Source organism: Clinocottus analis, unplaced genomic scaffold (assembly GCF_023055335.1).
Source record: "Clinocottus analis isolate CAN_PGR_092001 unplaced genomic scaffold, fCliAna1.0.p SCAF_31, whole genome shotgun sequence".
Classification (NCBI taxonomy): domain Eukaryota; kingdom Metazoa; phylum Chordata; class Actinopteri; order Perciformes; family Cottidae; genus Clinocottus; species Clinocottus analis.
The window spans coordinates 922,093-934,555 of record NW_027176054.1 but is presented as its reverse complement, the minus strand read 5'-3'; the positions used below and the strand labels follow the sequence as shown (position 1 = coordinate 934,555).

At 43.4% G+C, this 12,463-nt stretch overlaps 2 protein-coding genes across 3 annotated transcripts; both read left to right on the top strand.

The window, feature by feature from the left end:
• Positions 1-991: 991 nt before the first annotated feature.
• LOC137798709 (butyrophilin subfamily 2 member A2-like) lies at positions 992-4,710 on the top strand. The gene is made up of 5 exons (XM_068595621.1): positions 992-1,414; positions 2,516-2,857; positions 2,951-3,028; positions 3,593-3,709; positions 3,862-4,710. Exons 1-5 carry the CDS (start codon positions 1,357-1,359, stop codon positions 3,999-4,001), a joined length of 735 nt encoding a protein of 244 aa, XP_068451722.1. The 5' UTR covers positions 992-1,356; the 3' UTR covers positions 4,002-4,710.
• Positions 4,711-7,467: 2,757 nt separating this feature from the next.
• Positions 7,468-11,443, top strand: LOC137798710 (myelin-oligodendrocyte glycoprotein-like). Of its 2 annotated transcripts, XM_068595623.1 has the most exons (5): positions 7,468-7,746; positions 9,361-9,702; positions 9,796-9,873; positions 9,994-10,100; positions 10,752-11,443. In XM_068595623.1, exons 1-5 carry the CDS (start codon positions 7,689-7,691, stop codon positions 10,833-10,835), a joined length of 669 nt encoding a protein of 222 aa, XP_068451724.1. In that variant the 5' UTR covers positions 7,468-7,688; the 3' UTR covers positions 10,836-11,443. The 2 variants fall into 2 exon arrangements, with proteins under 2 accessions (XP_068451724.1, XP_068451723.1); XM_068595622.1 differs by lacking the exon at positions 7,468-7,746 and having other exon boundaries at positions 9,278-9,702.
• The last annotated feature ends 1,020 nt before the right edge of the window (positions 11,444-12,463 follow it).

The window sequence follows — 12,463 nt, the reverse complement described above, 5'->3', positions numbered from 1 at the left end:
CATTCATTCATTCAAACAGACTATAATTTTAAACAAAACAACTTCATTCTTCTTTCAGATGAAGAACAGTTTCCACCAGAGAGGAATATTAAAGCAACTTAGCAGAGACCGTTTCTGCAAACAGAAAAATACTCAGGAGGATAAAAAGCATCGGCTGCATAATGAACTCGAAAATCTCAGCGGCTCCGCCTCCGCGGGAGACTTCCGGTTGCGGAGTCGTTGAGATTTTCTGTCAGCAAACGGCGATAGAGCCGGGAAACCGGGGACATGGACGTGAAACTAGCCGGCGATAGAGCCAGGGAACCGGGGACATGGACGCGGAACTAGCCGGCGATAGAGCCAGGGAACCGGGGACATGGACGTGAAACTAGCCGGCGATAGAGCCAGGGAACCGGGGACATGGACGCGGAACTAGCCGGCGATAGAGCCGGGGAACCGGGGACATGGACGCGGAACTAGCCGGCGATAGAGCCGGGGAACCGGGGACATGGACGCGGAACTAGCCGGCGATAGAGCCGGGGAACCGGGGACATGGACGCGGAACTAGCCGGCGATAGAGCCGGGGAACCGGGGACATGGACGCGGAACTAGCCGGCGATAGAGCCGGGGACATGCACGCGGAACTAGCCGGCGACAGAGCCGGGGAACCGGGGATACGGCCGCGGAGCTAGCCGGCTCTGAAGCCCCGTGTCCCTGGTTCCATAGCCGGCTTGCTCCGCGGCCGTGTCCCCAGCTACGTAGCCGCACGCGCTGCAGCATTTTACACAACCGTATCCGTCGTCCGGTTGCGGAGTCATTGACATTGTTGGTCACAGCAAACCGGTAATGGGACCGGGGACACGGCTGCGGAACTAGCCGGCTATGAAGCCCCGTGTCCTCGGTTCCATAGCCGGCTTGCTCTGCGGCCGTGTAAGTTAGTAAGCTTTATTTGTACAGCGCCTTTTTTTTTTTTTTTTTTTTTTTTTTTTTTTTTTTTTTTAAATTAAAAATGGATTTTTTTTTTTAAAGTAAACGCCTGGACAAATAAAACGGTCTTAAGTTGTCTTTTGAAGGAGTCAACAGACTTCATGGAGCGCAGGGAGAAGACCGTCCAAAGCCTGGGAGAAACAGTCTGGAAAGATCGGTCTCCTCTGGTCCGGAAACGAGTGCGGAACTAGGTTTGTCAACAGGTTTGTGCGGCTCTGTGGTGCGAGCCGCACGGACGGACCACAGTGCGGAGCCGCACTCTCTGCAGCATTTAACTCGGGTCACAGCAAACCGATGAATATAAGCCCCGCCCCCTCTGAGCGGCTTTAAAAGGACAGACGTCCTCTCAGAGATCACAGCTCCTCTTCTCTTCACTGCTTTGAGTTCATCATGAAGCCAACCTTTTTTATTCTCCTGAGTATTTTTCTGTTTGCAGAAACAGTCTCTGGTAAGTTCATATTATTGTTCTCTAAGTCTGTGTGGTTTTAATATTAAAAAATAATAATAATAATTACCTTAAAGGAGAATTAAGTTGTTTAGTTTAAAATTATATTGTTTTGAGATGTCTTTTACTAGAGACCTTTACATTAAGAGCTATTTAATTCATTGCATTTATTGCCAACAACAACACAACGTCTTCTTTTTAAAGTATAAAAACATGGATGAAAACTTTGTTCGATACTGTTTAATATCTGTGGTCGATTAACTTTAAATTGATAAATGCACATCATTCCCTCTGATTACATGTTTCACGTCGAAACGGTTTATTATCAGCTTATAATTAACGTTCATCAAGTCACTACGTGATCGATACGGTCGTGAAAAACTGGCGAACATAAAACACTTTAACATGAATAATCGTCGCAGTCAGCAGTCGACGACTAAAATCGATCAAAACGTCTAAATATCTCCGGCTGCCCTCCAGTGACGCGCACCAGCGCTGCCGCGTCACAGGAGGGCAGGTGCGCACCGGCGCTGCATAAAATGCACAGAGTTGTCCGGGTGCGCGGGTGCGCGCTGTGCACATTTCTCAGTCCAGTTTATTACTAGCAGTGACTGACTCTGTCTCCCAGGGACCTTCCCTTCTCTCCTTCTGTCCTGCACATCTCTCCACACCGCACATTTAAAGTCACTCGCCACTTTACCTTCACCTGTCACTTTCAAAAAATAAATAACCTCATTCCTTGCACTTTACCTTTTATTTTTATTATTGATCGTTTTATTTTTATTTTAAACTTATATTTACTGCATCCTTACTTATGTACTTATCACTTACTTGTTTCTACCTGAAGTTTTTTCCTTTCACTTTGTATAGTTAAATGTTCTTTGTTGTTGTTTTTGTTGTTATTCTTAGTTACTGATATGATGCACCTCCCGCCATGACAAATTCCTTGTTGTACAACTTACTTGGCAATTAAACGATTCTGATTCTGATCTATTAAAGAGGACCCGTGGGTTTGTGTCTGAATGTGGATGAAACTGAACTGTGTGATGCAAACGCAGGTGAATGAGTCTTCTGACCCGTCTCAATGTAACGTTTGTCTCTCAGGAGCGCCTCGTGCCGTTTGCCAGACGCAGCCAATCGAGGTCGTGGAAAATGAGGATGTTCTTCTTCAGTACCATCTGGATCCACGGGTCGACTTGTCTGCTTACACGCTGGATGTCAAGAGAAACGACAACAAGCAGGAAGTCGTCTGCGCCTATCGAGATGGACGGGACTATAATGATCCACAGATGGATCAATACAGAGGCCGGACCACCCTCGATCATGAAGCTCTGAAGAGAGGAGTCATGAACCTCACCATCTCCTCGGCCCGTCTGTCCGACAACGGAACGTACGAATGCTTCGTCCCAGGACTGAATGTCAGGTGTGCTCTCCATCTCATCGTTGGTAAGCAGCTTAATACTTTTATCAGTCAGTTTAGGATTCATACGATGAAACCTGCGAATAAAGAATAACTGTGTTTTGTGTCGTTTGAAACAGAGAAAAATGTGACAAAGACGAATGTTTCCCGCACAACTGGAACTGCGGTGGAAGAAGTGACCAAGTCAGACGATCGAGGTAAATGTCTTTGAGTGTTTACACTTTGTTCTCCAGTCTCCACGAGTACAAGAACAGCTGTCATGTGACGCGGCGTCGCCTTGAACCTGCCCTTCGCCGTCTCTCTTTAAATGACAAAGAGTTCTCTGTATCAATCAGACTTCATTTCAGACTCGGGGTTCAGATAAGACGGAACATTAAATAGAATAAAATACTTTATGTTTGATGAAACCGAGAGTTCTTAAACAGTTTGTAAAGTATGAACTCCTGCAGCCACAAACACTTCACTGGTACGACACCGTCTCTCTTCAGGAATATTCTCATGGCGTCATCATGAGCTACTTGAAGTCTCTGCCGTCAGACGGCTCATTTATAGCTCGCTACACGTCACTGCGACACAGTCGCCATAGAATCATTACTCTCGACATCATATGGTGAACGGCGTACTTTCTGTCTGCCGCGGGTCAGCTTCTTGTACTCCAGCACAGGCCGCTACAGATGAATCGTCAGAATTAATAACCACATTGAATAATAAAAATCACAATTTTGATCCGGCTATTCTCATGAACTCTGCTTTTCCTTCAGATGCTGCAAAGAACCCGGCTGTCTGGAAAATCATCCTCGGTGTCTTCATTGCTGTTGTTGTTGTTGTTGTTGTTGTTGTTCTTCTTCTTCTTCTTCTGTGGAAACGTGAAGCGATCAGTAAGTTACAAACTGCCCTTCAACATTTTATCGTCAGTGGTGGAGTTCACGTACTTTAAGTGAACGTTTCCCAAGATTTCCGTCTACGTTCTCAGCGACATGCACAGACGTTCCTGAGTTGTGTCTCAAAGTGGTTTTCTATGTCTTCACAGAGGAGACGTTCACAGGATGGAGGACGACGACAGACATTGAAATGGGAACGACGACAACCCGACAAACGAAGGCGGGTGAAGGCTGTCGCACCGAGGCCGGAGAGCCGATGCTCCGCGCCGAGAACGGCTCATCCGGTTGATTTTAAGGACAATTTTAGAGATCTGGGTTTCAATTTCCCCCCCAAAAAATATACGGCGACACAGTTTCCTCCTCAGGCTTTAGAGAGAGAGGAAAGTGTTTTAGTCTCCTGATTTTTAATGTATTTTATTAGAGATTATTTATTCCCGTCTCGTTGAAAACGGGTAAAATCGCGTTTGGAGAAGTGGACTTCCCTCTTTGGGAGAATCAACGCTGTCAAAACGAGGCCCTGGATTCCCCCGGTTCTTTACTCCATAAGTCTTCCAGGCTGCTCGGCCCCCCCGTTGTTTTCACGTGGCTGAACTCTGACGTCTCACATTTCGTGTTTTGGAGGAGGAATAAACGTCAGAGTTCGGATCTCCGGCTCGCCGAGCCGAAGGGACCGGAAGGTTTCAGACTCTAGCGGCGTTGCATTCACTCGCTTAAAGGACGCTGAGTTGCAGGAGCTCCTGTTCCCCCCTCAGATAAACTCTGCCAGCTCTTTCTCTGCAGCTAGCAATGTTAGCATCGTTAGCTGCGAGCTGTCGACTCGCCTCCGACATGTTGAGAGCTGTGGTGAAGCAATCAAAATGCTCCAAAGAGCTCCAATCTTGCACTTTTTAATATTTATGCTTCTTGACTTTTGTCTTGTGATGTTTTATTTCCTTGTTATTTCTTGTTTCTTTTGGTCGTTGTAATTTATTGTGAGATGTGAGGAAGATGTTAATCAACCATGCTTTTCAAATAAATATATACTGTATGAACACATATACCTGATGTCAAGTGTTTTTTTTCTGCTCTTATTTCTGTGATTTGATGTCTGATTCATGGTGGAGAAAATAATTCACAAATCCTTTATTGAAGTAAATGACAAAAAACACCACGGTGTTCTGCATCAAACATTTCATCCAAACTAACTCACAGAGATTACAACAATAACATGTGATCAAGAAGCATTGAACACATCGCTGTGTACTCTTTATGAATGATTCACCTGAAACTGCTCCCGAGATAAAGAGAAACCCAGACAGTGACTGCGTAACACCAGCAAGGAGCAGTCAAATGATTATATATATTACAGACTTTCCTGACTTTCGGCAACTTTCATCTGAACAAACCGGAAAACATAAACGCCGCCCCTTCAGACGATATTTAACGGGATTGAGGAAAGGAAACTCACATTTAATTAGTCCAATAGTGTTCTCCATCATGATAAATGATGTGTTCCTTCGAATTCAGAGTGATATTGGACGATCCCTATTCACAGATGATGGTACATTGTGGAAGAGGGGGAAGAACATAAAATATGCAAGGGAAGGTACAGGAGGCTGTGAACGAAGTGGAAAGATGGTCTTATGCATGTGGATTCAAGTTTTCTGTGGGGAAAGAAAACTAAAACAATGTGCTTCACTAGGAAGAGAGGAGTGGTGTCGCAGATAAAGCTGTATGGACAAATTATTGAACAAGTGAAGGTTTTTAGGTTTCTAGGGGTGTGGTTCAATGACAAGCTAACATGAAAGGAGCAGATTTAGAGGATATATAGTTAGGAAATGTAAAAATATTTTAAATGTGATGAGGTGTCTAACCGGGTCGGAATGGGGAGCCAGCAGGCCTGAAATGAAGAACTTTTAGATTGCGCTGATGAGATCAGGTTTTGATTATGGATGTGTCGCGTTTGGAACTGCGGCAAAAACATCATTAAAAAAGTTGGAAATGGTACAAGCCCAAGCTCTGAGACTCTGTTGTGGTGCTTTGAGATGGATGCTTTCAGGTGGAGGTGGGGGAGATGCCGCTGCAGTTGAGACGTAAGAAATTGATGTTGAGCTATTGGGATTATCTGCAAGGTCATACCGTGGACAAGCACCCGAGCGCATAGGTGCTCCTGGTAAAGCGAAAGGGCAAAACGGGACTGCTTCAAGTGGAACATAGAGGACAATTTGCAAAGGTCATGGGATTCAGATCAGATATACTTCTACTGTGGCGCTATCTGTAACACCACCTTGGTTATTCCCCTCAGTATTAGTTGATTCATTTTTTCTCAGTTTGAACAAAACCTAGACACTTAAAACATTTGTAATATAGCAGGAATGGTAGAGGATAGGTTAAAAATAACATATGAATCATTTACCCCAGCATACACTGATGGATCTAAAGATCCTATTACCTATAAAACCGTTTTTTCCGTCACCATCCCATCCTTTCACTATGAAGTAAAGCGGAGATGGTCAGACCATTTGTCCGTGTATACAGTCAAGACATTGGCCATTTCAACAGCACCACAGTCGGTGGAGGAGGTTCATAAAATGAAGGTCATCATTTGTTCTCATTCAAGTTCAACATTATTGTCATTGCAATCACTCACATCTCACAGCAGGCAGGATTTAATCAACGAAATATACAAAGCACTTTTTCATCTAAAGCATTTGGGTATATTGGTAGTGTTTATGTGAGTACCGGCACATAGGAGTAACTTTATTTATATTTGGTTTTATTTGAATTTATTTTGTTTGTTTTGTTTTGTTGTTTGTTGTTGTGTTTTTTTTTAGTTTTTTTTTTACATCAAAACAGTTTATTATTAGCTTATTATTAACGTTCGTCAAGTCACTACGTGATCGATACGGTCGTGAAAAACGGTCGAACATGAAACACTTTAACATGAATAATTGTCAGCAGTCGACGACTAAAATCGACCAAAACGTCAAAATATCTTCCTGCTGTCATTTTTAGTCAAAACGTCACAAACGGCCAGTGGTGTCACACAAACACATGCAGACATCCAATTCATTCCGCTTCTCGCCGAGCACGGTAAAAAAAAAAAAAAAGCCTGTATGTGACTTATTTAGAGGAGGCTTGTGCGTACTTGACACAGCCAATATCCCAGAATGCATTTCGTACCAACAAACGGGGAATAATGGCGGACGAGAAAACTCACACCCAAAAGTTGACGTTCTCTAAATACTACTGTTGTTGAGTCACAAAATGTAATTTCAGGATGTTTTCAGGCGAGAAGTTAGTTGTTTAAGGATCAAATCTGTGGTCGGTTTGTCAAGAATCAGACGAATTAAAAAGTTATGCGACAAGTTGTGATCCTGGTCGCGGGACCGGTGTGACCCGTAACCACCGCGCTGTCCGCGCTCTGCTGCCCGCCGAGAGAGGCCTGATCTGGGCAGGACTGTTTCAGATGAACCGCTGGCTCCGACGTCTCTGTAGCGCAGTGGTCGCCAACCCGTCGATCTCCAAGATAAAATAAAAATGTACTCAGAAACACATTTCGCCTCATCCTCGAACATTTGCTGAAGTGTCGTCTGGAATGTTTTTTTTTTACGGACTTCTAAAAACCAAAGTCAGAAAAGATCGCCACGGTAGACGGTGTGAACACAGCAAGCATGACTCATGGACGCATGAAAACGGGTTTTTACACAGCCAACGCTCCTCAGGTGAGCACCCTGCGCTCCCCCAATGAGGAGACCAAACTTCACCGATGCAGATATCTCGAATCCATGTAACCGCACTGACTGTTTCAAAACGCAGATGTGAACACAAAGTCACGTGACTGCCGATCGGCAGATAAACGAATCGGAATAGGCTCAGCACTCGACGTCGTTACACTCAGTTCACGGTGTGTATTGTTCCGCGGGCCAAATACTCAAATGCTTTAAATAGTTATTTTGACAAGGCAGCACGCTTCACTCACTGTACTGACCTCATAATGGAGCGGATACTTTTAATTCTTCTGAGTATTTTTCTGTTTGCAGAAACGGTCTCTGGTAAGTTCATGGGATTTTGCTCTAAGTCTGTTTTAATATTCTTATCTGGAGGGAAAAACAAATGATCTTAAGGGAGAATTAAGTTGATTAATTGTATTCCTTTACAGTTTGTGATAGTGATGATGCTTTTCTACTTCTGTCGTTTTCATCCAAAATGAACAGTGATCACTTTACTGAAAGCTGTTGTTTTTGTAATCCCAAATAATAAAAGTTGAGTGTGTACAATAAAATAACCTTAGCTACAAGCTTCACATAGGTTAGATGATTGGCTAATCATCATTGATTTGATAATTGATTAGATTAAAGTTATTACATATTACATAATTACCATTCTGGTATGTGATAGCTTTAATATCTACGAGACGCTGTGGGTGTTTCTGGTACACAGTGACCGATGCGGCTGTAAATCTGCATCGAGTAAAACTATGAAAACAACGTAACCTCAACATAGGGGGTGGCTGTAGCTCAGGGGGATGAGAGGTCTTCCCGCTACCACAAGGTAGCCGGTCGAGTCCCAGTTGGTTCGATCCCTCCCTCAGTTCACACGTCGAAGCGTTTCTGACTAACCAATGTTTCCGTCTAGATCCCTACAGGCTCTAGAAACTTTCATCTGAGTCCCTGCCTGGCTCTGGGCGGACAGCCAATGCGAGGTGAATTTCTTTCAGAGTAGATGTGTTGAAGAGAAAACGGTGTATTAGGTGTACCTAATAAACTGGAGTTTAAGTGTTTATTCACGTCAACAACTACGGTTGTGCAATGTAGAAGTGCAGTAGAAGAAGCCTGTCTAACCGATTAATAAAAGTGTATGTTTCTTTTTTATGTTCTTTGTTGTTTTATGTGTAATTTAGTGAGACAGACAGTCAGGCAAAAGAAAGCAAATCTGGAGTACAGTACTCCAGATTTGTACTGTATTTGTAGAAATCCCAAAATGCATTTCAAACCAGCCACAGAGAAAAATGGCGGAGAAGAAAACTCCCTTAACTGTAAGTTGAAATGTTCTACATACATTTTTCAGGCGACAAGTTGTTTATTCTCTTATTGCCGCTCTGAGGTGGACGTGGACCTCTCTGTGCTTTGTAGTCTTTCAACCACTCAAACTGCGACAGGACAACTCATTTCTGCCTCGGAATAGAAAAGGGAGGAGAGGACGTAGTTTCTGCTGTTCGTGTGTTTATAAAGCTGATGCTGAAACTTCTTATTTACCGAGTTCATAATGGCGCTTGTACTTTTAACTCTCACGAGTATCTTTCTTTTTTGCAGAATCTGTAACTGGTAAGTTTATATTATTAGAGTGAGAGCCACGGCTCGCTCCGGGGTCAAGCCGGATGGCCGGCCTGCTCTCACACTAGCCGCAGCCGGCTAGCTCTGCGGCGCCATAGCCTGCCACCTCTGAACTATTTCGACCGTGTCGGACACAATGTGACTTCACGGGAGTGAAAGCGGCTTTGCAGCGGCTGTATTCATGAATCTTTGACCTGAACCCACTCGTGGTTCTCCAGTTTATTAAAGAGGACCCGTGGGTTTGTGTCTGAATGTGGATGAAACTGAACTGTGTGATGCAAACGCAGGTGAATGAGTCTTCTGACCCGTCTCAATGTAACGTTTGTCTCTCAGGAGCGCCTCGTGCCGTTTGCCAGACGCAGCCAATCGAGGTCGTGGAAAATGAGGATGTTCTTCTTCTGTGCCGTCTGGATTCAAGGGACGACTTGTCTGCTCGCACGCTGGATGTCAAGAGAAACGACAACAAGCAGGAAGTCGTCTGCGCCTATCGAGATGGACGGGACTATAATGATCCACAGATGGATGAATACAGAGGCCGGACCACCCTCGATCATGAAGCTCTGAAGAGAGGAGTCATGAACCTCACCATCTCCTCGGCCCGTCTGTCCGACAACGGAACGTACGAATGCTTCGTCCCAGGACTGAATGTCAGGTGTGCTCTCCATCTCATCGTTGGTAAGCAGCTTAATACTTTTATCAGTCAGTTTAGGATTAATACGATGAAACCTGCGAATAAAGAATAACTGTGTTTTGTGTCGTTTGAAACAGAGAAAAATGTGACAAAGACGAATGTTTCCCGCACAACTGGAACTGCGGTGGAAGAAGTGACCAAGTCAGACGATCGAGGTAAATGTCTTTGAGTGTTTACACTTTGTTCTCCAGTCTCCACGAGTACAAGAACAGCTGTCATGTGACGCGGCGTCGCCTTGAACCTGCCCTTTGACATCTCCTCTGATATTCTTTCAGGTGGTGCAAACAGGGAGGCCGGCCGCGCTGCCGTCCTCTCCACCGTCGTCGTCCTTTTTCTCTGCGTTCTCGTCGTTCTTCTGGTTGCGTTAAGAAGAGAGCAACTTGTAAGTCACAAAAAACCTTGTCGTTTAAAGTCTTGATGGGTGTTTTAAAGTTACTGTGAGGAAGTCCTGACGGGCCGGAGGGTCAGAGCTCTTGCTGCAGTAAAAGTAGAGGTTTTCTAAAGGGACCATGGTGAACGGAGACACCATAAAAGTCTTTGTAGTAACTTTAATCTAACAAGGTTACCAGTGAACTCAGTCACCAGTCACACTGTTGGTTCTGCTATATTTGACTCTATCATATGTTTAATGTGTGTTGCATCATGGCTGCAAACACTGTAGTTTTGTCTCTACATTCTTCAGTGAGTCGATGTCTCAGTCTTTTCACATTTCATCCACAAACCGGAGTCTTGAGCCTGGTTCTGTTTCTCGGGTGAATTTGTGTTTCAGAAACGACACTAAAAGTTGTTCATGCTGAGATGTAAGACATGTGTTAGCTCTACTTCCTAAAGAGGAAGTAGATACTTCCTTATTATACATGTTCTTTAACATTTAAAACTCATCATTTGTAAAAGAGCCTTGAAGTGATGAAATTCAATGTCAGGTTTTGTTTCCTAAAACTCGTCTGCTGTGACATCAGCTTTGATATCTTGGTTACTTCTGCTTCCTGAAACACGTCTTCTATTCAACACAAACTGTTTTTCTTCCTTTCAGAGGAGGCGAGCCGGAGCCGACGGGGCTGAGCACCAGGACGGAGCTGCAGGAGGACGGTTGCTAAACGTCTCTGAGGGGGACTGATGGTCGCTGACCTCACTGCCGCTCATCACGTCGGCCAAAGTTCTTTTAATAATTGGTCCAGACACACGGGCATTGGGGGAAAAAAAGACTTTACACAACTCTTCGGAGCTGATCAACAAAATCCTTTAAACTTGACTAGCTAGCAGTGCATCAGGACCTCCGAATGCACAATCATGCAACGTTATTAAGTTATTGGGGTCGTCCTCGACAGTTTTTATATTATAAGCACTTTGTTTTAACATGTATTGTTACTGTAAACTTCTACTGCACTTCTACGTTGCACAACCGTAGTTGTTGACGAATACATGAATAAACACTTAAACTCCAGTTTATTAGGTACACCTGAAGCTCAACTTTTTGCCCGTTTTCTCTTCAACACAAACTACATCCCCTCTGAAAGAAATTCACCTCGCATCCATTGACTTTGCGTGTGATCAACTCGCGTGACAAATTGGCAACGCTTTTGCTGTGAACGCATCATAAGACATGACACACAACGCTGGAATGACTCGTCCTGTGTTAACTAAAAAATTAAATAAGCAGAAATGGCTTCATGTGGCTCAGAAATGTGTGTGTCTGTGTGTGTGTGTAATTTTGTAAACTGAAAGATTGGGACTCTTGCTGGATTGAGATTGTATTTCTGTTTCATTAAACTTTTATATATTTCTACTGCGCTTCATTTGTCCGTTTTTGTTACGTTCTTCCCTCCAGTATCTCCAGATGTGTTGACGTTGAATGTTTGTGATAAAATGTGGAAAGTTCCTTTTTGTTTTGAGAAAATCTTTCAGATAATTACACTCGTCATAAAGCAGTGATGAAGATCTCATGTAATATGATGTATTGGTGTGGAATAAACTTACTAACAGGGGTTTATGTATGTATATATTTCAGTGCTACACAGTCCCTCTGGCAAATAAATATGTATTTAAGACGTGGCTTCAATATTGTTAATTCAACAGAGAAACAGAGTAGATTAAAACCACAAACACTGACATTACATATTATATTGTAAAACATGACCAGGTAATGTTTTTGTATTGTTACTAACTTCCTGTCTGCTTTCTTATGTTTGTATTTTGCAATGTTTGTTGAGCCAAAGACACATTTCCACTTGATGGACAAAAGATATTGATTGTATTAAAAATACAGCAGGATATTAATACAGGAATACAATACGTAAAAGTACAACACTGTCATTTTAAAGTACAGTAAGTACTATTAATTTAGCTGTAATACTTTTACATAAGGATTTCAATGTAGGAGTTCTACTTGTATTGGAGTATTTCACAGTGTGGTATTAGTACTCTTACTTAAAGGAAATGATCTAAATACTTCTTTACTCCTTGTTATTTAATGTAAATAAAATGACATGTTCAGCCACATATAGTGAATTACTTCTCAGAAACGGTGATATTTTAAATTCCTAAAAGTCTTCACGTTACAGACGAAACAAAACAACCAAAGTTCCCGGGAAGAAAAATATTCCGCCAAAACAGTAGAACGTCTTCTATTGAAACTCCCGCCACACATTCTGCACCGGCTGCTTAAAACACGTGACGTAACTTCCCCTCTGTACGACGCCGAACCAATTAGCAGCGGAGGAGCCGACCCCGTGACCTCCCGCGGAC

Excerpts from the sequence above, each read along its gene's own strand:
- LOC137798710 (XM_068595622.1), top strand. The coding sequence starts at position 9,279 with ATGTGGATGAAACTGAACTGTGTGATGCAAACGCAGGTGAATGAGTCT. Across the intron at positions 9,703-9,795 it reads TGCTCTCCATCTCATCGTTG|AGAAAAATGTGACAAAGACG; the intron begins GTAAGCAGCTTA and ends CGTTTGAAACAG. Across the intron at positions 9,874-9,993 it reads GACCAAGTCAGACGATCGAG|GTGGTGCAAACAGGGAGGCC; the intron begins GTAAATGTCTTT and ends ATATTCTTTCAG.
- LOC137798709 (XM_068595621.1), top strand. The coding sequence starts at position 1,357 with ATGAAGCCAACCTTTTTTATTCTCCTGAGTATTTTTCTGTTTGCAGAA. Across the intron at positions 3,029-3,592 it reads GACCAAGTCAGACGATCGAG|ATGCTGCAAAGAACCCGGCT; the intron begins GTAAATGTCTTT and ends CTTTTCCTTCAG. Across the intron at positions 3,710-3,861 it reads GTGGAAACGTGAAGCGATCA|AGGAGACGTTCACAGGATGG; the intron begins GTAAGTTACAAA and ends ATGTCTTCACAG.